Raw genomic sequence first — 26,561 nt, forward strand, 5'->3', positions numbered from 1 at the left:
AAGTGACATCACCGTCTCTCCACAGCCCCTGTGCCTTTTGGACTTCTTTTCCCTGTCTGTGGCGCCCTGGGTCCAGGAAGACTCCTCTCCCTTCCTTAGCCTAACTGAAAATCAGGGGTTTTCTCAACTTCTGCTTTTACCCTTTAACAGCCTCTCCCCAAAGAACCAGCCACGCGGAAGTCCGTGGAGAAATGGCAGCGTAACCCCAACTCAGCTGTTTAAGGGGAAAAGACCACGTCTGGTGGGGTGGAGGGCGGTGCTGCGGCCTTGGGGTGAGAACCTCGGACATTTAGGGCAAGTCTTCGAGACTGGACGTTACATTCGGGCTGGACGTTCCCTTATTCTGTGGGTGAGAATCCTCAGGCAGGCCGGCTTCCAATTCCTTCAGTGACAAAGCCAGCCCCACCACATCCCAGAGTCTGCATTCCCCCACCCCCACCTACCGTTGCTAAATTTAAACTCTCATCTGTCCTTTTCCTGTAGAACGGGGTATTTTAGGGAGCGACAGCAGCGTGGTGCCGCGGGAGACGCAGCGACACCAGCGCGATGAAAATAAGCCATGCCAGTTCCTCTCTCAGGCGCGCCTGCCTGCCGGCCAGGACTCGCCCATTTCCCTCCGCACCGGCTCCCTTCCTGCCGCTCCTCGTCTCTCCAGGAGGGGGAGCCCCGGAGCGGGAGGCCTTTGCAGGTCGCTGGGTGAGAAGAGGGCTTCCCGGGAGGCAGAGTCCAGGACGCCCAGAGACCACAGTGCGCCGAGGAGCACTGAGGATGCAAGCTCAGCTCATGCTACAGGCAGCCTGGGAACATCCTAGGGTCTAGGTGTGTGTGTGTTAGTCGCTCAGTTGTGTCCAATTCTTTGCAACCGCACGGACTGTAGCCCACCAGGCTCCTCTGTCCGTGGAATTCTCCAGGCAAGAATACTGGACTGGGTTGCCATTCCCTCCTCCTGGGGATCTTCCCAACCCAGGGATCCAACCGGGGTCTCCTGCATTGCAGGCAGATTCTTTACCATCTGAGCCACCAGGAAAGGCCAGGGTGTAGGCGATTCACCAGTAGACTGGTCCAGAGAAACCCCGAGGAGAACCAGAAGACATATTTTGGGGGGACAACATGGAGATTAAAATCTGAAGGTAATATGAGCTCTTCCACGGGTGCTAGGAGACTGGGAGCAGACATGTCATACCTGACCTGTCCCAGCAAAGCCCCCAAGGCAGGGGCTGGCAGCTGCCGAAATGCAGGTTTTAGGATCGTGGAAAGGTGGCGGTGTGGTGGAATCCTGACGTGGTCAGAGCCCTGGTGTGTGTGTGTGCGTGCATGTCCACCTTCCCAGAAAGAAGACACAAAGGTGAGCGTTCAGGTCTCTGGTCTAGTAATAGGATGCAGACGCTTGATTCTTGAGCACTTGGTTACCGTCTCTGCCTCTACAGCTTCTCTCAAGGGTCTGGCTCTCCATCATGCACTTTCCAGGAAGCTCATTAATTTTCACTGCAGAGAATGGACTTAAGAGGAAAACAGGCTTTCAGTGCAAAAGAGAACATCCAAATGAGGCTAAAGGAGATGTTTGCTGTATCAAATCATATGAGGAGAGAAATGCGAAGCCCTGCCCAAGTCCTGGCGTCCTGAGGCTTTGGGAGGTTCTGTGAGGGAGGTTGGGGAACTTTCCAGGAGATCTTGAGCAACAAAATAGAAACCCATTTGGACTCCTGCCTGCCGCCCCTTCTCTGCACAATGGGAGTCGGCATCTTGCCTCACTCCTGATTCCCATTTCCAGTGTGTGTGTGAGAGAGAAAAAGAGACTGAGAGAGGAGAATGAGCCCACAAGCAAGAGTGGTCGCTTGGGGCAATGTGGGGGCACATGGGCTTCAAAGTCTTCTCCAGGCACCCACCCACCCCATGGTGACATGACCACCTGCCCAGCTGTCATGTCAGGAGGTTCTGGCAGCCATGTGCTGGCATCTGGGGTGTCAGCACTAGGGATGAACAGGAGGGACAGGAAAGGCTGCACCTATAAGACATAGTCAGTGGCCCATGACCCTGAAGAGTCCCCGGGAAATGAATGCAGAAAGGTGCATTTCAGAAGAAACCCCACTTGGTCCCAGAGATGGATGATCCAGGGAGGCCGGGACTGGGCAGACACTAAGAGATGGACTCTGTGCTGCCGATGTGTGTACTCAAGGGAGGGACAGAGGTCCCTGCAAGCTTGTCCTCTGCCCCACCTGCTCCCAAGAGCTGGGGTTTGAACTTGAATGAAGACCCCGGCTCCTGAGTCTTGGCCACACTGTGGGGGCTCCAGGGACAAATGGGCTTCCCATTTGGTGGCATTAATGGTAAAGAATCCACCAGCCAGTGCAGAAAACCTGGAGACGCGGGTTCGATCCCTGGGTTGGGAAGACCCCCTGGAATAGGAAATGGCAACCCACTACAGTATTCTTGCCTAGATAATTCCATGCACAGAGGATCCTTGCAGGCTACAGTTCATGGGGTCGCAAAGAGTCAGAAATGACTGAGTGACTGAGCATAAGGGCAAACACTTGACTCCACTGCTCTGTGTGGGAAACTGTGGACCCTGAGGCCAGGGGTGCGTGAGGACTAGGGGGGAAGGTAAGAGGAGCGGGAGTGAGCTCCCTGAAGTTTAAGACTAGAGACTAAAATCTCACTCTCACACCTTGTTAGCACTGAGGCTTCGACATCTGAAGGCTCTGCCCATTGAGCCATGGCTCTGAGCAGCTCCAGGGAGAACAGGCAGGCTGCCTCCCACATGTTATTGCCACAGACATGGAAACATGACCTTGACATCCACAAGGGCCCCTCCAGGAGAGGGTTCTGCAGGCACCTCCTGGGTCATGTCTGTCCTCTGTGCACTGATGCCCCTGGGCCAGAGGGCCACCAGAGCAGCTCCCCTCTCCCCTCCTACCAATTCATCTTTTCTCATAGAATCAGTCTGAGAGCCACACACATCTCATTCATCCTTCAGAGCCCCTACTGTGTGCCAGACCCTGTGTGAGTTCTGAGGACACAGAGAGTCTGGTGGTGGAGACAGACATGAACCACCATATAGTGAAGAGGGCTATGATGGAGGCATGAGCAAGAGGTGCAAGAGCACAGAAGACTTCCTGGAAGAGGCATCACTGGGTCTTAAGTGATAAGGACAAGATGGCTGGGCACACAAAGGGGGAAGGACACACTAGACAGAGGGAACAGTACGTGCAAAGACAGAGACGAGAAGCTGCAGGGCAGGTTTGGGGAAAGACTAGTGGTTTGTGTGACTGGTACCTAGGTGTGCAGGGGTGGTGGCAGGGAGGGCCAGGGAGGCGGGGGAGGTGGGTTGAGGGGCCTCTTAAGGTGTCCAAACTTGACCCTGACAGTGACATGGAAGTAGGGAAGGTTCCAGGAGGAGAACCTGCACTTTAGAAAAGCCACTCCGACCCAGAGGTGGGTGGAGTGGAGCAAAACACTGGAGGCAAGGAGAACAGGTAGAGGCAGGTAGGTGACAGGTAGGCCACAGGTAGGTGACACGTAAGAGGCTCTTGCAACAGACCAGGCATATATTGAAGACGGTATAAGCCAGAGCAGCACCAGCAATTGGGTGCCAGGGAGAAAAAGACATTTGAGAGATTTTAAGGGGTAAAAAGTAAAAATGAGATGGTTTAGTCACCATGTGGACATGAGGTTAAGGGAGAGGGAGAAATCCCAACCCACTCCCAGGTCTCTGGCTCAGGTAACTGGGAGAAAGGCGAAACAGACAGAGCAGAATCTGGGCCAAGGTTGCATCTGAAGTACAGGATGCCCTAGTGGAGCTGCCAATAGGTAGTTGGGCAGGAGGTCTGGGTGGACATCAACACATGGCAGGTAACTGAAGCCAAGAACCAGGATGGGTGCCTGGTAGAGGTAAGACCAGGCAAGGGTGGCAGAGCGGTGGGCCAGTAAGCTCCACCCCACCCCCGCTGTGTCCACGAGGATAACGTGTGTGTGTGTGTGTGTGTGTGTGTGTGTGTGTGTGTGTGCGCTCAGTCATGGCCAACTCTTTGTGACCCCATGGACTATAGCCTGTCAGGTTCCTCTGTCCATGGGATTTCCCAGGCAAGAATACTGGAGTGGGTTGCCATTTCCTCCTTCAAGGGATCTTCCCAATCCAGTGATCGAACCTGAGGGCATTGGCAGGTGAATTCCTTACCGACTGTCCCACGTGGGGTAACATGATTGATACTCTAAGCTCCTCATCTCACAGACAGTAATTAAGACCTGGTTCCCTGGTCTTCCCTGGGGCCAGGACACCATAGGAAGGATGCTCTGTCTACAGTGTACTCTTCTGAAATAACCCCATCTGGTTCCTGCCCCTTCTACTTGGGGGACACCTCTCAGAGCCCATTCTCTCTTATTACAAACAGCAAGGACTGGGACTTCTCTGCTGGTCCAGTGGTTAAGACTCTGTGCTTCCACTGCAGGTGGCACGGGTTCAATCCCTGGTGGGGGAACTAAGAGCCCACATGCCGCAAGGTATGGCCAATAATTAATCAATTAATTAATTTTTAAAAGGGAAACCCCTTTTTAAAAAACAAATAGGGTTGCCTCCACTCTCCCCCTTGACTCCCCTTGGGCTAGGCACACAGGCACCCCAGGTGAAAAATTCCAAGAGATGAGGGTGATGACAAGGTCTTCCACAAAGCCCTGGTGTATGTGGCACCCCTCAATTGTTTGTATTCTTCTCGGGGTGCAGTGGGAGCCATCTGATCCTGGCGACAGCACCCAGAGAACCAGCCCTGCCCCTCACTTCAGCTCAGAAACCGAAGGGGTCAGAGACCCCAGAACAGCCACCCGCAGAGCACCCACCAGGATCAAGCAGGCCAGAGGCGGCTGACCAGGCTTTTTTCCAGTTGTTTTATTTGAAAACCCTAGGGTGTGTCCCCTCCCTCACACACCCACCCTCCAACCCCCACTCCCACCCCAGGACGTGACGATGCCACACGCACACAAGGTTGTGAGCTGCACATGGAACACAGGGGCTGCGCTCACGACGACATGAAAAAATATACATTATATATAATCCACCCGGGGGCCCCACCCCACTCCCACCCCTACAGCCCAGCCACAGCCAGGTCTCGTAGAAAGGGGCAGGGGCTGCAAGACCTCAGGCAAGGAGAGGAGGGAAAAGGAGAGGAAGAGGAGGGAAGGGGGCCAGGAGAAGAGGGGATCCCCAGAGTGAAATGGAAAGAGGGGGGCTCGTTAAGAGAAGCAGAGAATGCCCAGCAGAGGGGCTCCATGGACAGGAGAGAAGGTTAAGGGCAGGGGACAAGGTTTCCTTCAGTCCGCCCCCCATATAGCACATGGCCGGTGGGGGAAGAGATAGACGTGGGTTGGCAAAGGGGGTGGCTGCCTGGGGACAAAGAAGGCAGCCAGAATCTCCCCCACCCCCTGGAGTAGGAGCCCAGAGGCACGGAGAGGGGGTGGGCTGGGGCTGACGGGGAGGGGGCGGGCTCCGGTGGGCCCCCGTATTCTGAGATTAGGAGAGGACTCTTCTAAGAGCTCTCTCCTCCACCCCACCAGGTCTCTCTCCTCTAAGAAGGTCCTTCTGTCTCTTCAGTGTGTGTGTCTCAACGGGACGGAATTCTCTGTCTGGGGAGGGGCGGAGGCCTCAGTAGCGGTGAGGGGGGTTCTCGATGATGCGTCTCTCGTCGCTGCTGGGCGAGTCGGCCGCCTCCGAGTCGCTGCTGTCCTCGTCGTCCTGCTGGCCACCCGCAGTGCCCGCCACGCAGACCTGCCGGCTCTGGTAGGACTGGGGAAGGGTGGAGGGGGGTGCTCACTGGGAGTCTTCCTGCTGGGAGTGCGCCCCAGGTGCACCCTGACTCTGCCAGGCCCCCCCACTCACCTCCATGGGGTTCACGATAATGGTGAGAGCTGAGTCATCCCAGAAGAGGTCGGGGTCCTTGGGGTCGCTGGAGGCCCCGGGGGGCCCACTGGCCCCAGAGACGCGGCGGTGCAGTGAGTGGATGCGCACGAGACCCAGGACAACCATGAGCACCAGGAAGCCCACGCACACCACGATGATGAGGGTCGCCGCGCTGGGGACCACTGCGGAGAGAGCCAGGTGCACCTGAGCCAACTCTGCTGGTGAGGGGGCAGGGGTGGCAGGAGGGGGTCAGGGGCCTGGGAAGAGGGCATCCCCGAGCAAAAGACAGGGTCCATGATGGCCCAGAAGAGGGGTCTCCACTATAGAAGCTGGAGGAGAAATAGAGCCCCACTGGTACAGAATCTGCCCTCAGTGCAGGAGACCTGGGTTCAGTCCTTGGGTCAGAAAGATCCCCTGGAGGAGGAAATGGTAACCCACTCCAGTATTCTTGCCTGGGAAATCCCATGGACAGAGGAGCCTGGCGGGCTATAGTCCAAGGGGTAGCAAAGAGTCGGACTCCACTGAGCGACTATCACTTTCTCTTTTTCACTTTCACCCAGGGAAGGGCAGAGACGGGGAGAGCGGGGGGGCAGCTGGAGGGACTGAGAGCCCGAGGGAGGGAGGAGGTCTGCAAGGGAGGAAGGGCAGGGAGAGGAGAAGGGCCCCCAGCCCAACGTTGCCCTGAGCAGTTCTGTGCTCGGCGGACAGAGAGCAAGGCCTGGACCCCGCCCAGGTCCTCTGCCTGCGCCTTCCCCGGGGACCATGCAGTCCAGGAAGGAGGTCCCAGGAGCCCAGAGGGGAAAGGAGAGAGGGGGCCACACGGGCTTGATGATGCAAGAGTAGAGAATGTTCTTCATTTGAAAAGGAGAAGTGGGCTCCAAGTGTGGCCTGGAACCCAAGGCTGGGGACAGGACCAAGAGGTAGAAAGCAGCTCCTTCAAGTACCCACCTGGACGGAGCTCATCCCTGCTCCGTGACGCCTCCTGTCTCCTTGTGGGCTCGAGCCTCCTGGACACCAGAGGCATCCTGGACACTGGGGGTGTCCTGGACACCGAGGGGCTCTGCTCCCCTCGGGGTGCAACCCCCATCCCCTCGGCTCTGTCATGCCTCTGGGCCTGCAGCCTCACTCTGAAGCCCAGGCTCAGGGGGGCGTGGACCCTGAAGGGTAGCGAGACCCAGAGCGGGGCATGCACCCTCACTCGGACCTTGGAGCTGATGGTGGCAAGGCACACGTGCAGGCACAGGCACACGCCCAGGAAGAGCGTGTGGGCACACACCTGGACCAGGGTCGCCACTCCCCGCACCCACACCAGGCCTCTGCTGGCCAGCGCGCCTGCCCACACCAGCCACCCGACGGCCTGCTCACACGGCAGGATGGAAAGGATGCGCCCGAGGGTCTCCAGCAAGGCACAGCAGAGCCACACGTGCAGCGCCACCCAGCTCCCCACCAGCTGGGCAGTCCAAGCGAGCCCCTGCAGGACAATGTACCCGCCACAGACCTGGACCCAGACAGCCACGGAGGCAGCAGCCGTGAGCACAGCCTTGCCCACCTCCTGCGCACACATGGACAGCATGCGGAGAAGCAGGAGGAGGCAAAACAGAGGAGCCCACAGCCCCACAGACAGCAGGTGGAGGTAAAGACCCCACAGGCGCGCCCCCAGGCCCAGTGCCTTCACGGGCAACTGGGTGACCATACTCCACATGGGTGCCCACTCCTGCCGGCCACGTAGGCGCAGAGCCTCACTGACCAGTGAGGTTGTGTGGGACCCACACCCTGGGCAGTCCTGATGCTGAGGGGCTGTTAGTATATGCATCTCACTCACACACACACACATGAATTTACCCACAGCCTCCAAGACTCACATGGCCAGAGAGGGAGCAGAGCACAGGAAAGCACACAGCATGGGGTACACCCTGGTGCACACCTGTCCTCCAGCAGCCAGTACACGCACACACTGCCACACGCTCCAGAGCCAGCCAGGTGCAGAAACACAAGCAGGTACAGGAGCAGCCGCACTGGCCTCACGCCTCCCCGAGGCCGCCCTGATGGCGCTCTACCAAGTCCGTCCCCAGTCTGACCCGACCCATAGCCCATTTGGGACCAATGACAACTGACTCTGCTGAGCAAGGCAGGCAGGCTCCCTGGGCGCCGGCTCTAGGGAGAGATGGGCCTGGCTAGATGAGTGTTTCTCAACTGCCTGGGGATGGAGGAGGAGGATGGGGGAGGTTGAGCTGGCCTGTCGGCTCCTCTGCAGGAAAAAGCCCCTCCCGGGTCTCCAGGTCGGTGGGGCAGGATCCCAGAACAGTGAGCCCCACCAGCAGAATGCCCCCGTAGCCAAGCCCAGGCTGTAGAAGTAGAAACCCCTCCTCGGGGTGGAGGCCACAGCGAGTGAACTGGCTCCACAGTGACGACAAGCCAGAGCTTCTGCTTGGTGCCTTAATCAAATGCATTTGTCCCTCCAAGCCGCCGGCCCGGTGAAGGAAGTGACAAGCTGACTGCCTGCCGGCAATCAGAAATGACCACAGGAAACAAAGTGCGGACACCGCATGTGCAGGCAAACAAGTACAGTTAATTAGTTTAAACTGAGCCAGGAGGCCGGGGAGATGAGAGGATTTTTAAGTTAGCTACAGACAGAAACCAAGAGTTTAGGAAATATCATCAACCTTTCTTACTGAATTAGCTCCAAGTAGTTGACTCTGGCCCCAAGTGACCGCCAAGGCCAACAGGATGGAGTGTTTGAGTTCTAGCCAGTAGCCCACGTGAAACTCCTGGCTTCGCGTGAGTGTAAGGCACCATGGATGCCCTGTCCACAGCCCTGCGTGGAGCCCCCTTTCTGAAGAGCCTGGGGAGAAACCTCCAACCAGAAGCACTGGTGGGTCCCATCATATGACTTTCCTAACTGCTCAATTTTCCTCCTGTTTCAGCTCCAAGGAAGCTCAGGTCCAAATTCTGGCCACTCAAGCAACTATATAGTATCTCACAGCATGTATTTTATGAACTGACTTATTCCCTGGCTTCATCTTCTTCCATTGTTGTCCTTTCTGCCTCACGTCCAACTTCATTTTCTATTCTCATCCTACTGCACTGTGGGTCTCTCACAAAGTCTCAAATACTTGTAGGTAACAAAGCAAGGAAATAATTCCTAACTTGACTGCATGTTGGAATCACCTGAGGATCTTTAAAAGCCGACTGAAGCCTGGCTCCCCATCCTAGACCTTCTGATTGAATTGGTATGGGGTGTGGCTGATGCACTAAGGGTTTTTACTGCTCCCTGGCGATTCTGATGTGCATCAAAATTTGGCAGGACTGGATAAATCTTGTCTTCAATGCTCATCTTACCCTTCTGAGACAGCCTCGTTCTCTCCAAACACAGCCCCCCAAGCCACCCAGCCACCCCCAGTTCTCACACTCTTCTTCTCTCTCATGTGCATCCAGACTCCCTTCTACCCTCCAGGCTCAAGGTCAAGGTCTGAATGCGCCAGCAGACCTTCCTTGGCTGACCATGCCAGTTCACACTGAGCTCTTTTCTGGTGCACTTAGGTGCTTCAGAAAAATGAACCCCCCATCCCACTGGAGAGAATTCTATCTCTTCCTCTTTTGCATGGTCAGAGTAATTTGAAATTGCTAAACCACAATTCTGTAACTCCACTCTTGGGACTGGGAGGGAAGGGAGAGAAAGGGGACACTTTGAAGAGTCAGGAAAGGTACATGGAATGGGTCTGACAAAATGAATCTGCTGATAAGTTCAGGAGATGTCAATCACCAAGGCCCTTGGGTGAACTATGAACTCTGTACCCTAATCAGGCCAAAATCAGGGGAAAGGAAGAGCAGGCTGCCGTTCTCAACTGGGATCTCAGAGCAAGCAGAGAAAACAAGGGTAAGAGTCTTACTGAGGCCAACAGCAATGCCAACCAGGACCCACTTTGAGCCTAATCTGAGTGGTAGACCCAGTATCCAACCCCAACAAGGCTGAGTGGAATGACTGCCAAGGAAAGAACTGGAAGAAGAGCTAGGGCATCATGGCCCCAAAAGTCTACTTAACAAAAACAGGTCGCGTTCACTCACATGTCTCTAAAGACTGTGTGAAGCTTCCTAGAATCTTGCAACTTGCTTATGCCTTATATTCCCTCCTCACCCCTACTTCCATCCGCTTTGCTGTAGGAATCACAGGAAAACACTTAAAAGGTGTTTGCAGTTGTTTTCAGAGAGAGCAAGGATGAGGGGAGCCAGTCCCAGGGAAAAGCAAACACAAGAGACAGTGCAGTGGAGGCCACTGCCCACGGAGAGGAAACCAGACTGAATTCTGAAGGGTACCCAGGAGCCAGTCTCAGTCAGAGACATCCTGGGAAGCCCTCAAGGGCTCCCCCAAATTAGGTGCAATTATAATGTGATGAGACTAGTTTTAAAGCATCTAACATGGAGAGGATATGAAGGGTGATGGCTAGAGCACAGGTTCTGGAATTCTGCTGGCTAGACTTGAATCCTGGCTCCACCATATTTTTGCTGTGTGATCTTGGATAAGGTACTTAACCTCTCTGGGTCTCTGTTTCCTTGCCTTTAGAGGGGATCATTCTACTGCCTATTTCATCTGTTGTCTGTAATGACTCACTGGGTTAATAGGTGTAAAATTCACAGGCAGAGTGCCTGGCACACCAAAGTGCTCACTAGTCTTAATGATTACATGGTTGACAAGACAGCTGTCCTTTCAGGGTAGGGCTTACCGAGTCAGGGTAAGTCACCAGTGAGTGACCATGACCTTGTTCCAAGAAAGCATGTTTGGAACTCCTTAGGGAATTGCCTTCAGAGCTGCAACATGCCTTTCGACTTTTTTTTAATCTTTTTTTTGGGGGGGCTATGCCATGTGGTATGTGGGATCTTAGTTCCCCGACCAGGGATCGAACCTGTGCCCCTTGCAGTGGAAGCACAAAGTCTTAACCACTGGACCGCCAGGGAAGTCCCTGACTTTTTCTAACAAGTGACACATCTCTGTCTTTCCAGAGTGAGTTTTACATGTACAAATGCAAAATGCTATCCAGGGCCAACTCTGACAAAAGTGGATGCTGATGTTGGGTAATACTGAACTAGGCCAAAAGCAAAGTATGTCCTGAAAGTAACAAAAATAAATACCTCTCAAGAATTGACTTTGAAAGCAATTCTAAAAAAGGGATTCCAAAAATCATTTCCAGCAACATCAGAATCATTGCAGTTTTTAACAATGTGGAGAAGACTCAATTTATAATATTAGGTGTAAATATTAGGTTACAAAATAGTTTGATCTCATGTTTGTTAAAAGAAAAAAAGAAAACAGTCACATAGGCAAAAACTGGGTTGAGACCCTATTAACAATGGGTCAGCTGTGGTGAAATTATGGATGACTTTTCTTCTTTACACTTATAGTTTCTAATTTTTCTATAATTGAGCAACTCAAATTATGAATTAAAAATTGCATCACTAGTAAGCAACCCTGGCCAGGGAACAAGATGGCTCTGAAGGGCATCAATCCACCTGGATGTAATACTTTACATGTTTGCGTATTTTGTTTCAGAAATAGCCTTATGACTTTATAGACAGCACATAATTTGACAGGCAATAGCACCAACCTTCTTTAGAATAGAAACTGTATCTACCTTATAATTGTTTGTATTCTTAACGGTATTGTCGACAGCATTAGTATACTGAGGATCCCGAGGTCCGGGGCTGACTTGATATTGTTGGCAGCAGCAACAACAAAGGCTAAACCCGCACTGACCATCAGCCAGGATATGAGTGACCCTGTGATGACCCAAGGCTCGCACTCTCCACTAGGGAAAGTGAATGAGCCAGGGGTGAAGGGATTGGATCGGGACCGTCAACCAAGCCAGGTTCCACAGAATCCATGGCTCCACCCCTTCCTCCTCACCCACCACCCCCAGAGGCAGGGGGAGGATGCTTGTGCCCACCCGCCTGCTGGCCCCACTCAGCCTTACGTACTGGAGTTGCGGTGGGAGCTGGCCAGGCTGTGTCCAGCCATCTCAGGCGGTGGCTGGTGACCGCGGTGCAGGAACTGCTGGGAGCTGAGCATGTGGCTGGGGTGGGCCACCCGGTTCACGCTGTGCAGGACGCTGACCTGAGGCGAGGGCGGTCTCAGTGGACACGCTCGCTTCTCCTCAGTCCTCCTCCAGCCCTCGGAGGCCCATCTCTTCACCCCTGCCCACCCCCACCCGGAGCTTCCCCTCCGTCTCCACCCACAGCCCGGGTCCAGGAGTCCCCTGCCAGGGCTGCAATTTCCATCCCAACCACCAGGGGTACAGCCCGGGTCCAGGAGTCCCCTGCCAGGGCTGCAATTTCCATCCCAACCACCAGGGGGCTCAGTATCCGCATCCCGGCTCCTCGCCAGGTGGGGCGGCTGTGGGAGGGAGGGGGCTCGGGTTACCTCCACGATGAATTCATTGCTGGAGTAACGCCCATTCATTTCTGAGCAGGAGAGCCTGAACTTCCTGGCGTAGAGGGCGGCTCCGTGTCGCAGGCGATAACGCGCCTGCCTCAGGATCTCTTCATACACGGTGATGCTCTCCACCCCTGGGGACCAGGGAAGTGGCTCAGAGCAGGAGCCAGCGAGGAGGCCCAGGGTCTCTCTCCCAGACTCCCACCCATTGATGCCCCTCAACTCAACAGGAGAGTGACCCGAGTCCTCAGAGATAGTGAGGCTCCCCTGCACCCCGCCGGCTCTGCCTGACTGGGACAGAGAAACTGAGGCTCCATTTGTGCCTTTGCCCTCCTCTGCAAGCTGGGAGGAGGGATGGAGAAAAGGAAACAGGGTCGTATGCAGGACAGAGGGAAGAAGCAGCAGCGGGTAGATGGTGAGGAGCAAACACAGAAACCCTCCATGAGGCTCTGGAAGGGAATAGAAACAGGAGAGGACCGGCCACCCCATCTTCTGTTCTCCCCAACAGGAGAGTCCTTTGGAGAGGAGCAGGCTTCCCTGGAAAGCTGCCAAGTCATTACCACCAAACATTAAGAGATGAGCACTTAGGAACTTCCCTGGGGGTCCAGTGGCTAAGGCTCCATGCTCCCAATGAAGGGGACCAGGTTCCATCCCTGGTCAGGGAACTAGGTCCCACATGCCACAACTAAGAGTTCGCAAGCCACAACTAAAGAGTCTGCATGCCACAGCTAAAGACCCCGCATGCCACAACTAAAAAAGATCCCGCGTGCTGCCAACTAAGACCCAGCACAGCCACACAAATAAACATTAGAAGAAAAGAAAAGCTATGCTGAATCCAAGAGATCAGTGAGATGGAAGACAGAGAAGATGGTGAGTAGCAAATGGCCAGAGATAAGAAAGCTAGTCAGAGACTGAGCCAGAGAAGAGTGGAGCCCAGAGCAGAGGTGAGCCGGGCTGGACAGAAAGGACCATCAGGATTCTAAACCCCGGCCCCTGCCTCTAGGGACAATCTGGAAGCCAGAGGACCTCCAGGTGGGGAAGATGCAAGGGGACACTTGCTCACATTCCTGGGCCTGGAAGGAGGACCCTCTGGACTCCCCAGAGACTCGGTCATGGACAGGTCTGTCCCAAGAAAAGAGGACCAGCTCTCGGGCCCCACTGACCGGCAATGGTGAGGTAGGCGGACGTGTTGGTGAGCTCCAGGCCTCGCTGCTGCAAGGATGCCATGTCCAGGAGCAGACTTTCCCGCTCGGGATCCAGGTCATCCCCTACCAGGGAGATCTCACAGCCATCCAGGTTGTGCACGATCTCGTCTGACATGCGAGTGTCTGTCACTGGATGGGAGGGAGTCGGGGTCCGGGTCAGAGCTGAAGGGCCCGCCTCCTGGCCACTCCTCCTCCCCTTCCTGGGTCATCCCCTGAGAGCTGCCAGCATCGCTGTCAAGAAGGTCACTACCTGACAACCTCCTTATGCCTGGGGGCCTCCCACCGGTCCTCCTTCCCAATAGCCAGTGGTTCTCGAAAAGCGAATGTGGGGTGACATTGATCTCGTGTCCAGCTCCAGATTTTCTCCTTCACATTGGTTCCAGACACCGACCCCTCCCTGGATGAGACCCCTCTCTGGGAGGCATGCTTACCTGTGCCTTGCCAACTCTCGTCCTTTTTGGCCTCCACCTGGTGCGAAATGGAGCAAGTGATCTGGAGATCAGGGAACAAAGGAACCCCCTCCGGTCCCTCGAAGTCTACAGCTGGGCGGGCAAAGTGAGCAGTGCCGCTCAGCAGGATCTGGGGGGCATCCGGCTGGAGCACCACCACGTAGCCCTCCACCTCGGGGATGGAGACACAGGACTCTTCACTGAAGCACCTGCATCAGGAGAGGGGAGGGAGGCAGCCTGTGAGCCCAGCACCTGCTCCCTAATAATCTGTAGTCTGGCCACCAGTCTGGACCCCCACCTCTGCAGAAAGCACCCCATGTCAGGGAGGGAAAGGGGAGAAAAGGGGGACAGTGTCTCTGCAGACCACCCCCCCCACACACACAGCAAAGCTGGAAGGGGAGATGCCCTTTCCCAGGAGGAGGCCACTGCAGAGAAGGGGCAGGGGCAAAAGGTCAGGCAGCCCTGACCTATGACATCACCAATGCCTGATTCCAAGACCATGGAACTGTATTTTAGAAACTGAACTTACAGAAATGTAAATACATACACAGCTCTTCATCTAAGAGATATTTTGTTTGTTTGATTTTTTTATATTCTATTTTTTTTAATTTACTTATTTTTTAGTTGAAGGATAATTGCTTTACAGAATTTTGCTGTTTTCTGTCAAACCTCAACATGAATCAGTCGTAGGTATACATATATCCCCTCACTCTTGAAACTCCCTCCCATCTCCCTCCCCATCCCACCCTGTTTGTTTGATTTAAAAAAAAGTATATTCAGTACAATTCCTTTCCTGGGTACATATCTAAAGAAAATGAAATCACTATCTCATGGAGAAGGAAATGGCAACCCACTCCAGTAGTCTTGCCTGGAAAGTCCCATGGACAGAGGAGCCTGGTGGGCTATAGACCATGGGGTTGCAAAGAGTCAGACATGACAGAGTGATTGAGCCCACACTCAGTGCAGTTCCCTTCCGGGGTATATGAGGGCTTCCCTCACAGCTCAGTTGGTAAAGAATCCTCCCACAATGCGAGAGACCCCAGCTCGATTCCTAGGTTGGGAAGATCCACTGGAGAAAGGTTAGGTTACCCACTCCAGTATTCTTGGGCTTCCCTTGTGACTCAGCTGGTAAAGAATCTGCCTGCAATTCGGGAGACCTGGGTTCAATGCCTGGGTTGGGAAGATACCCTGGAGAAGAGAAAGGCTACCCACTCCAGTATTCTGACCTGGAGAATTCCATGGACTGTATAGTCCATGGGGTCACAAGGAGTCAGTTATATATCTAAAGAAAACGAGTATGGGTATATATGGGTATACATCTAAAGTTGAAATCACTATCTCAAAGCACTAGCTCCACCCTTATGTTCACCACAGCATTATTCACAGTCTCCAAGACACAGAGACCACCAGAGTGTCTGTCCACAGATGAATGGATCAAGAAGATGTGACATATATACAATGGAATACTATTCAGTCTGCCTTTTGTGATGATGTGGAAGGACCTTGAAGGTGTTATGCTAAGTGAAATAAATAAGATAAAGACAAATACCATATATATCACTTATATGTGGAATCTATCACCCTCTTTTTTATATTTTTTGGCCACACCAAGTCATGCAGGGATCCTGGTTCCTCAATATCCATGACCCCTGCAGTGGAAGCTCACAGTCTTAACTACTGGACTGGTAGATATGTGTCAAAAAATATTCAACAACAGCGGTGGGGTGGGAGTGGGAAGTGTGTCAAAGGATGTCCACAAAACTATAATTCAAAAGATACATATACCCCTGTGTTCATAGCAGCACTATTCACAATGGCCAAGATGTGGAAACAATCTAAATGTCTACTGACAGACAAATGCATAAATTAGATGTGGTACATATATACAACGGAATACTACTCAGTCATCAAAAAAACAAAATAATGCCATTTGCAGCAACACAGATGCAACTAGAGATTATCATACTAAGTGAAGTAAGTCAGAAAGAGAAAGACAAATACCATATGATATCACTTATATGTATGGGCTTCCTGGGTGGCACTAGGAGTAAAGAACCTGCCTGCCAATGCAGGAGATGTAAGAGACCTGGGTTTGATTCCTGGGTCGGGAAGATCCCCTGGAGAAGGGAATGGGAACCCACTCCAGTATTTTTGCCTGGAGAATCCCATAGACAGAGGAGCCTGGAGGGCTATAGTCCACAGGGTCTCATAGAGTTGGATATGACTGAAGCGACTTAGCATGCAAGCCTGCACATCACTTATATGTGGAATCTAAAATATGACACAAACGAACCTATCTATCAAACAGAAGCAGAATCACGGACATAGAGAACAGACTGATGGTTGCCAAGGGAGAGGGGGCTGGGGCAGGGATGGAGTGGGAGGCTGGGATTAGCAGATGTAAGCATTTATATATACAATGGATAAACAACAAGGGCCTACTGTATAGCACAGAGAACTAGATTCAATATCCTATGATAAAGCATAATGGAAAGGAATATTAAAAAGGTATGTATATATACGTATAACTGATTACGTTGCTGTACAGCAGAAACTAACACAACACTGTAAATCAACTACAATGAAAAAAAAAAAGGACATCCTCCTCCCAGGTGTATCTTCCACTCATTTCGTCCAGTACCAGAGAAACACTGTTCTGTAGGCAAGCTAATCTGACCATCTCAGACTGCATCCACCGTCCCATGAAGCCTCTCTGACCTTGGTGCCAGACAAACCCTCCCAAGAGGACTAAGTCCTGACCAACCAACATCACAGCCACTCCAGAACACACTCCCAGGGTCTCCTCCAGCCAATCTGAGGGTTATCCCCAGAGCACTTGCTGCTTTGTGAAGCATTTTTCCCACATGCTTTCACTTAACCTTCTTCCACTGCTGTTGGAAGGAGCAGCAGCCAAAGCTCCTGGGTCAAGCAAGTTGGCCACATAAGAAATATGCATCCCCGTCCAGGCTTGAACCCATTCTTCTCATTCCAAGTCCACATTTTCCCACTAACCCACAGCCACCATGTGGAACCTGGGTTTGCACAAATCAAATTTATTTATAAAGAAGTGTCTCCTTGGAATTCCCAGGCGATCCAGTGGTTAGGACTTGGCACGTTCACTGCCGCGGACCTGGGTTCAATCCCTGGTTGGGGAACTAAGATCCCACAAGCTGCATGGTGCAGAAAAAAAAAAAAAATGTCCCCTTGAACATTCAGTTTTCACAGGGGAGGTGGTAACTCCAGAGCAGGGCTTGTGGTCCACCTGCCTGAGCTAAGAGAAATGATTTTTCTAAAGGGATTGTCATTTATGTTACTGAGTGAGTCCAGCTTGACTACTGGAGCCAAAAGGGAGAAGGCATAACCTCAGCGGAGACCATGAATGCAGAGCTCCCGAAGGGACCAAACCCACAACCTGCTGAGTTCCTGTGCCCTAAGGAGCAGGGCCTGAGACAGTCTACACAGTCCCAGAGAGACCTCGATCAAAGCCTCCTGGGAAATAAGTCCAGCTGACTCCAGAAGCACAGCCTCCAGCAGATACTCCCACTGTGATGGGTGATCCAAAAGGGGCCCAAAGGGGACCAGGGGATTAGCCTCCAGCAGACCTTCCCACTGGCATGGGTGATCCAAAGGAGACCCAAACGGGACCAGGGGGCTGGCCCTGGCACTGATGATCTGGTCGAGAAATTAGAATTTCTACACAAACCTTAAAACAGGAGCCAGCATGGTCACCATTACATGAATGGAGCACACACAAAACCAAGAGCGTTCAAAGTGGGAGAGGTTATTACTGGCCAGAGTGGGAGTGGGGTATTTGGCCAGGGAGAGTAAGAATAATCGAAAAAAGTAGCAAGCGAACCAGCCTTTGAAGGAGGTAGAAAGTTGACCCTAGAGTGAATGGTTAGGGGCACACAGAGGGGAGTAGAGGAACATAACACAGGAAAGCCTGGGGCAGATGGTTCAGGGCTCCGAGTGCAATTTTTGTGAGTGGCAAGAGGGAACCACAGACGTCTTCTTCAGCAGGGAACTGTGAGGATGGACATTCACTAACCTAGCCTTTGGATGGAGGCGGAACTGAAGTTAGAATACTAAAGACAGTCCACCGGTTAGGAGGCTATCGCCAGAGGCCAGAGGAGTGGGCAAAGAGCCTGCTGGAGCCATAACACAGACATGGGGAAAGAGAAAGCAGACACCAACCACAGGTGCAGAGGGATCTAGGTGACCAGATGACTGATGGGGCATGGCGCATAAACATAGGCAGGGCTCCAAGGCAATTCAGAGGCTGCAAACCGGGGTGACTGCAAGGACAGAGACACCGTCACAGAGGCAGAGAATTTGGGGGCAGGGCTGGTTCGGGCACTGAAGTTCATTATGAAGCTTTAGCTCATTTATTTGAGGTGTGGGCAGAACTTCCTAGACAGAGATTACAGCAAGCACGTAGACATTCAAGAATTAGGGAGAGCAAACAGAGCTAGAGAAAAAGATATGGTGGCCATCTGTTCAGTGGTCAATGCCATGAGGAGATGGGCTTTCCAAGAATTCCAGAAAGATTAAAAAAAAAAATTAGGGAAAATCTGCATTGACTGAACAGTTGCATGTGAAAGTGCTCAGTCATGTCTGACTCTGTGGCCCCATGGACTGAATTCCACCAGGCTCCTCTGTCCATGGGATCCTCCAGGCAAGAATACTGGAGTGGGTTGCCATGTCCTCTTCCAGGGAATCTTCCTGATCCAGGGATCAAACCCAGGTGTCCCGCATTGCAGGCAGATTCTTTACCGTCTGAGCCACTCAGGAAGCCCAAGAACACTGGACTGGGTAACCTATCCCTTCTCCAGGGACTCTTCCCCACCCAGGATAGAGCCGGGGTCTCTTGCATTGCAAGAGGATTCTTTACCAGCTGAGCAACCAGGGAAGGCCCTCAATGAAGTGTTAGTGTAGCACTAACCACATGGAAACCCTGAAACAGAGAAATGAGACCTCCTTCCTTCCTAATCTCACAAAGGAAGAAGGCCCCTCCCCTCTACTAAAGGAGGAGCTCAGGTTCCCAACCCTCAGATAAGCCTCTTCCCTGGGCAGGTAATAGGTCAGAGGAATCCAGATGAGCTAGTCAACAAAGAGGGCGTCAACTCCCACCCTGTGGGGCTGCCCCTTGCAAAGCTCCATCCTAAGCCAGAAGACAGAGCCCTCACTCTGACATGGCCCCTAAGCCTATGAAAGAGATGAGATCAATTCGTGGTCCCTGAGGGATGAAGCCGTTGGCACCTTCAGAGCTGAGTGAGAGCCCTTTAACAGCTAGAGTTCTCACTGGAACCTGGCAGGGCCCATCCTGAGCACTGATCTGTGTCCACGTGAACTCATCTGCCCATAGCCTTCAGCTCCACATCAGGACCGCACCATGGTCCAGCAGCCCAATTCCCCAAACCCGGCCACATTTTCCACAGCTTCAACTGGGAGGCTTGACAACCATGCCCATCACTCTCCAGGGCTCAGAGCCTTCTCTCCAAACCCGTTCCTGCCAGGATAGGGGCAAGTCAGAGATGCTTCTCTTCAGACAGCTCTCGGACAAACTGAGGCAGAGCAGGGGAGAAGGGAACACAGAAACAAGGACCCCTGCATTGTGTGATGCAACCACTAGAGGGCAGTAGCTCTTAAAACTGCCCCACAAACATCAAGGGTGAAAATGCCTTCAGGTAATAAGTGTGCAGACCTCCTTGGTAGCTCAGATGGTAAGGCGTCTGCCTACAATGCGGGAGACCAGGGTTCAATCCCTAGGTTGGGAAGATCTCCTGGAGAAGGAAATGGCAACCCACTCCAGTATTCTTGCCTGGAAAATCCCACGGACGGAGGAGCCTGGTAAGCTACAGTCCATGCGGTTGCAAACAGTCGGAAATGACTGAGCAACTTCATTTCACTTTCATTAAGTGTGCAAAACAGGCACTCTGCTGGGCATTTGATCTGGACTCTATCATTTATTCTCACAACAATTCCATGAGTTAGATTCTATTGTTATCTCTGCTTGATGGCACTTTCTCAGTACTAAAAAGCTAGTAAGTAAAAACTCTGTATCTGTAACTCTTGTGTTTTCATGACCCCTCAATCAATCTGTCAGAGAAGGCAATGGCATCCCACTCCAGTACTCTTGCCTGGAAAATCCCATGGACGGAGGAGCCTGGTAGGCTGCAGTCCATGGGGTTGCTAAGAGTCAGACACGACTGAGCGACTTCACTCTCACTTTTCACTTTCATGCATTGGAGAAGGAAATGCCAACCCACTCCAGTATTCTTGCCTGGAGAATCCCAGGGACGGCGGAGCCTGGTGGGCTGCCATCTATGGGGTCGCACAGAGTCGGACACGACTGAAGCGACTTAGCAGCAGCAGCAATCAATCTGTACTCTTAAATAATTAATATACTTAATGGCTTCCTTGGTGGGTCAGGGGTGAAGAATCGCCTGCCAATGCAGGAGACATAGGTTCAGTCCCTGGGTCTGGAAGATCCCTTGGAGAAGGAAATGGCAACCCACTCCAGTATTCTTGTCTGGACAATCCCATGGACAAAGGAGCATGGCAGTTGAGTCCATGGGGTTGCAAAGGAGTTAGACATGACTGAGCAATCAAACCACCACTCCTGGCACCCAATCCAGGACCCTCCTCTGTCCTGTTTCACATGACAGCACAGAGATACAGAGATTAAAACTCCTGAATGTTGGAAGTGTGGTTTGGTGGAAAGAGCATGTGTTAGCTGCTCAGTCATTTCTGACTCTTTGCGACCCCATGGACTGTAGCCCGCCAGGCTCCTCTGTCCATGGGATTTTTCCAGGCAAGAATACTGGAGTGGATTGCCATTTCCTACTCCAGGTGATTTTCCCAACTCAAGGATCGAACCCAGGTCTCCTGCATTGCAGGTGGATTCTTCACCATCTGAGCCAACAAGTGGGAAGAGTAATGAACTCATTGTTGGAAAATCTGAGTCTAGTCCAGGCTCGTATTGCAGCATTGCTGTGTCAACTGTTTTCCATCCCTAAAACCGGAGATGGGGTGGGGTATGTGCCTAGCCATCCATGGCATCTAAGGCCAGGGAATTCTGACACTGTCTGACTCTGTTCTGTGACTTGCCCACCCACCGGACACTCACTTGACAGCAGTGGTGAGGCGCAGGGGCCTGACGCCAGGCGTGGCAAAGCGCAGAGTGTTCATGTAAGCCACATGCTGCAGGGCATGGTTGAAGGTCTCCACATCATCCCCCTCCAGGGTGAGCAGGGACTGCGAGGGGTTCACGTGGACCTGGGCCCCAGACACAGACAGGGCTGAGAGCAGGACGGAGAGGAAGGGAGCCGAGGGGGTGGGGTGGGGCGGGGCAGGGGCAGGGAGCATGCCCGGAGGGAGGGGGCCAGAGGAAGGGGCGATACCTTCATGCCTTTGCCCAGGCTCTCGAAATCCCTATAGTCCAGCCCCTCCCGACATGCATAGAGGCACTCGATGACCTCACGGCTCTCCAGGCGGCCTGAGCGCACGCTGAAACCAGCCAGGTAGCCGTGGAAGTAGTGGTGGATCGGCAAGGGGTCTCCTAGGGCAGGAACACAGGGGCGGACAGGAGGTGAGAGGTGACAGAGGGGAGGGTGGAGGAGGCCCCAGGTAGAGGAGGCTGAGAACAAGACAGAGAAAGAGCAGCAGGCTGGAGAAAGAAGACGGAAAGGAGCCAGGTAGGGCTAAAAGAAGGATGGATGAGAGGCAAGTGAGGCTAAGGGGAGATGGGAGAGGGAGAAGACAGAATAAAAACTGGGGCGGAGGGGGATGGAAGGCAAAAAATAGAAGCCACAGAAGGAGAAAGGCTTCCAGGATAAAGAGAAGAAGGAAAGCAGAACCCAAGAGAGGAAAGAGGAGACCCAAGGAGGAAGAGGAGAGTTCGCCAGGGGGTCTCCGCGGTGCCTGCGGGGGTGTGGGGGCACAGCAGGGATGCGTGGGAGCTTCAGGGATGCCCAGATATCATGGCCGCATGGCCACCTCCTTCCCCCTGCGCTCTGCCACACGGAAAGCCAGCACGGAAACCCTGGATGTCACTCCGTGGACAGAAGAGGACACCGGCTCCCAGCTGGCTCCATCCGGCTGCCCTCTCCCCGCCTTGCCGCGCTGCTTGGAGGCTGTGACCCCGGTGGCGCGCAAGGCGGTGAAGCGCGAGGCCGGGTAGAACCGCGCAGATGCGGAGCCCAGAGCGCCAGGCTGAGATGCAAGCTCTCCGGCCTCCAGGTCTCACACGTAAGTACCTGCTGTGGCGTCCGTACTGTTGTCACCTCCCTTTTCCTTCTCTTTGTTCTTCTCCTCTGGGGGAGAAAGAGTGCCAGTGAGCTCAGGGATGCAGGGCCAGACTGACAGAGAGGCTGGGGAGGTCTTCCTGGGGCTGCCGCTCGCCATGTAGGACTTGAACCTCTAACTGAGTCCCAACCCTTCTTTTGTCTTGTCTGAGGTTATCTAAGGCCTCTGTTGTAGACAAAACCCAAATATGCTGCTGAGGAAACACAAGGGCTCTGGTACCACACACACACACACACATACCATACAAACCACATGCATTACATACGTACATACACCACATATACAAATACACCACACCACATACATACATACCAGATACACACACACTACATACACAAACATATGACATACTATGCACAGACACACCACACACACACACTACATTCACACCACACACACACTATACACACAAACCACATGCACTACATATATACACACACCACATGTACACATACACACACAAACACACCACATGCACACATACTACATACACATACTACATACACACCACTCAGACACACTACATACACAAACATACTACATATTACATACAGACACACCACCACGCACACTACATGCACACCACACATACTACACACACAAACATGCGTACTACACACACACACCACATACACACACACACACCATCCCAGAAGGAAAAAATGAAAGAAACAGCTTAAAAGTTGGAAGGTTGCTGACTCTCTGCAGGGTTACTGTCCTCCAGCAGAGGAACAGGCTGTGAAATTATGACGGGGACGGATCAAAGTATGAAGCAGCTGCAGGTACAGAAAGTGAGATGCTGGTGATGCCCGAGTCAGAGGGGGTGACCAGTCCAGCAGGCAGGAGACCAGAGGGGCGGTAGTCTCCTCCAGCGGAGAGCTTTTCCAGCCTCCCTGCCCAAATTCAGGGAGACGAGGTCATAAAGTCAAGCTGCCCTTGCTCCTCCACCAACCAATGGGCACTTCTACCACAAGCGCCTCCATGGAGAAGCTTGGGGTTGAGGTGGGGGGACTTACCAGCCCAGCAGGCCCCAATCATGAGTGCGGGCTCCCTTCGGGGCGGGTGGATGAGACCATTGTCGTGGATGAGGGCGGGGTCGAAGGAGATGCCATCTGCATAGAGTGTGACCGTGGGGAACTCAAGATTCAAAGCATAGTGGTGCCACTCATCATCGCAGACCTGGGAACGGGGAAGGGCAGGAAGCCCTGGGTTACTGCATCCCCAGGAAGGAGCCCCAGGCACTGCCCACCCCCTGGGGGGCAGGAGACAGTCCTTCATATTCCCTGGTCTATCAACAAGGCTTGCTAGTGAATCGATGCCTACCCAGCTCAAGGAATCCTTGCCCAGAATGGATCAGGCTCAACCTCATACCTAAACTACCTAAGATTCCACTCTTTCCATAAACCTTTAACTCCATCAACATTCCTAAGAGGAGCACCACAGTGTCCTTTGGCAGGTGCTGCCCATCCCGAATCCAGACAGAACTAAAAGCTATGGGTTTCTGTGCAGTTTTCTTCAGTCTCCATTTCCACACATCATTCCCATCCTCAGTCTCTCTCTTTTTTTTTCCTTTTTAGATTTTTTTTATGTAGATCATTTTTAAACTCTATTGAATTTGTTACAGCATTGTTTCTGTTTTATGTTTTGGTTTTTTGGCCCCAAGGCATGTGGGATCTTAGCTTCTCCACCAGGGATGGAACTTGTACCCTCTTCATTGGAAGGCAAAGTCTTAACCACTAGACCACCAGGGAAGTCCTCCCAACCTTTTTCATGTGTACTGTTGCAACACGCTTGTCTGAGCACTTACGCTCAGTTCTCTCTGATATCCTCCTCCCATGGTTCCCAAAGGGATTGCCTTCCTTTTTTCAATGTTTAAATCACTACCAAATTTAATGTTGTCAAACAGTATTCACTAACAAGTCATTATTCTTGAAAAGATTGGATTTTCCTCACTTCACAAATGTTCCCAAATATAAATGACAGTTATTGAAAAATCACAGCTAATTGCAAATTAAATACATTACTTGTAACCAATCTTTTCAGAAGCAAAATTAGAAAAATTATTAATATTTTTGCAACAAATTTATCTTTAATTGAGAAATACATCCCAATTTTGGTGGAGCAACGCGTTCAAAATTTAGGACTCTTTTTTTTTTTATTATTGGAGTATAGTTGGTTTACAATGTTGCATTAGTTTCAGGTGGTGATGTTGTTATTTAGTTGTTAGCTAAGTTGTGTCCAACTCTTTTGCAGACCCATGGATTGCAGCCCTTCAGGCTCCTCTGTCCAGGGATTTTCCAGGCAAGAATACTGGGGAGGGTTGCCATTTCCTTCTCCAGGGGTTCTTCCCCACCCAGGGATTGGACCCAAGTCTTCTGCACTAGAAGGCAGGTTCCTTACCACTGAGCCACCAGGGAAGCCCCAGTTTCAGGTGTACAGCAAAGTAAAGTAGTTATACATATACATATACAAAAGGATCTTCTTAACATGTGAATCTGATCAGGCCACATCCCAGCTGTAAACCTTTCAAAAGACTTCCCATCTCTCATAGCACAAAATCCAAATGACTTTAGTTAACAAAGTCCACTGTATACCTGCTCACTGCCCAGCTCTCCAGCCTCAAATCCAGTGTCTGCCCTTTTCACTGTGCCTGGCCCTCTTTCCATGCTTGGAACATGCTGGACACTTTTCTGCCTCAGGACCTTTGCATCTGCTCTTCCCTCTGCCTGGATTCTTCAGGATGAGCTTATATTTCGCTTCCATCAGGCCTTCCCTGAACATCCAATCTGAGATGACTTCCCCTCTCCTTGCCTCCTATTCTCTACCTCAGTTCCTTGCTTCTTCTTTCAGAGCATTAGCACAATTTATCATTTTTATTATGTCTGAAAAGTAAAAGTGTTAGTTGCTCAGTCATGTCTGACTCTTTACAATCCCATGGACTGTAGCCCACCAGGCTTCCCTGTCCATAGAGTTTTCCAGGCCAGAATACTGGAGTGGGTAGCCATTCCCTTCTTCAAAGGGTCTTCCCAACCTAGGGATCGAACCCGGGTCTCCTGCATTGCAGGTGGATTCTTTACCATCTAAGCCACCAGGGAAGCTCTTACCACATGTCTGCTTACTTTTTAAAATCTATCCCCCCAACTAAAATGTAAACTCAATGAGGGCAGAGATTTCATTCCATCTTAGATCGCATTGTATCCCCATAACCTAGCAGAATGGCATGGTACTTGTATTTACTAAATCTTTGTTGAATAAATAAGGATAAATAAAAGAAAAATAGGAAGAGGAATGTTACCAATATTAGCAAAGCAGGGGAAAGATCAAGAAGAAGCAGATGGCAGACTTTCTCTTTAAAAGAGTGCCACAGAAAACAGAAGCTTTTGTAAGTAGCCCTCAATTATCCAGTTTATGGGTTTTCATTCCCCTTTCTCTCTCTTCCACTTCCTGCCTCTTTTCAGCCATTTGCTTACTCAGCCACTCTACCAGGGCTTACAAGAAAAACAGAAGGAGATGGAAACTCAATTAGTCCCCATGGTCCCTGTGGTCAGCTTGGAGATGAATAAAGAAGAGGCTTCAACTGTTAGCTCAAGAGATTTTTCTGTTTTCTTTTTTTGCTCATTTTATTTATCCCTCATAATCATGAATAATAGTGAGAATTTATATACATATATGTGTTCAATCACTCAGTCATGTCTGACTTTTTGTGGCCCCATGGACTGTAAGCCTGCCAGGCTCCTCTGCCCATGGAATTTTCCAGGCAAGAATATCGGAGTGGGTAGCTGTTCCCTTGTCCAGGGGATCTTCCCAAACCAGGGATCAAACCCAGGTCTCCTGCATGGCAGGCAGAGTCTTTACCATCTGAGCCACCAGGAAAGCCCAAAACCCAATCTATGTACCCTAGGTTACTTATTTCCTTGATTACAACATGCTAACTGCTTGAGCGGAGAAGGCAGTGGCACCCCACTCCAGTACTCTTGCCTGGAAAATCCCATGGACGGAGGAGCCTGGTAGGCTACAGTCCATGGGGTCGCTAAGAGTCGGACACGACTGAGCAACTTCACTTTCACTTTTCCCTTTCACGCACTGGATAAGGAAATGGCAACCCACTCCAGTATTCTTGCCTGGAGAATCCCAGGGATGGTGGAGCCTGGTGGGCTGCCGTCTATGGGGTCGCACAGAGTCGGACACGACTGAAGTGACTTAGCAGCAGCAGCGGTAGCAACTGCTTGAGAGTTTGGAATCCACACTGCTAAGTTTCCAGATAAGAAACAGATTAAATAAAACAAGAG

General features: G+C 52.0%; 1 protein-coding gene across 3 annotated transcripts in view; it reads right to left on the reverse strand.

Annotated features, from left to right (window-relative positions):
- Positions 1–4,860: 4,860 nt before the first annotated feature.
- CLSTN3 (calsyntenin 3) overlaps positions 4,861–26,561 on the reverse strand; it is a 32,297-nt gene continuing 10,596 nt past the window's right edge. For all 3 annotated transcript variants that reach the window (XM_081588028.1, XM_081588026.1, XM_081588027.1), the window contains 10 exons: positions 23,289–23,451; positions 22,224–22,280; positions 21,369–21,526; positions 21,095–21,243; positions 13,948–14,174; positions 13,475–13,645; positions 12,300–12,445; positions 11,858–11,993; positions 5,867–6,069; positions 4,861–5,773 (listed from right to left, as the gene is read on the reverse strand). In XM_081588028.1, the coding sequence (XP_081444154.1) occupies positions 5,633–5,773; positions 5,867–6,069; positions 11,858–11,993; positions 12,300–12,445; positions 13,475–13,645; positions 13,948–14,174; positions 21,095–21,243; positions 21,369–21,526; positions 22,224–22,280; positions 23,289–23,451 (1,551 nt within the window). In that variant the 3' untranslated portion in view covers positions 4,861–5,632. The remainder of the gene's footprint in view (positions 5,774–5,866; positions 6,070–11,857; positions 11,994–12,299; positions 12,446–13,474; positions 13,646–13,947; positions 14,175–21,094; positions 21,244–21,368; positions 21,527–22,223; positions 22,281–23,288; positions 23,452–26,561) is intronic.

This window comes from Giraffa tippelskirchi, chromosome 4 (genome assembly GCF_054371585.1).
Source record: "Giraffa tippelskirchi isolate mGirTip1 chromosome 4, T2T-mGirTip1v1.2.pri, whole genome shotgun sequence".
Taxonomy (NCBI): Eukaryota; Metazoa; Chordata; class Mammalia; order Artiodactyla; family Giraffidae; genus Giraffa; species Giraffa tippelskirchi.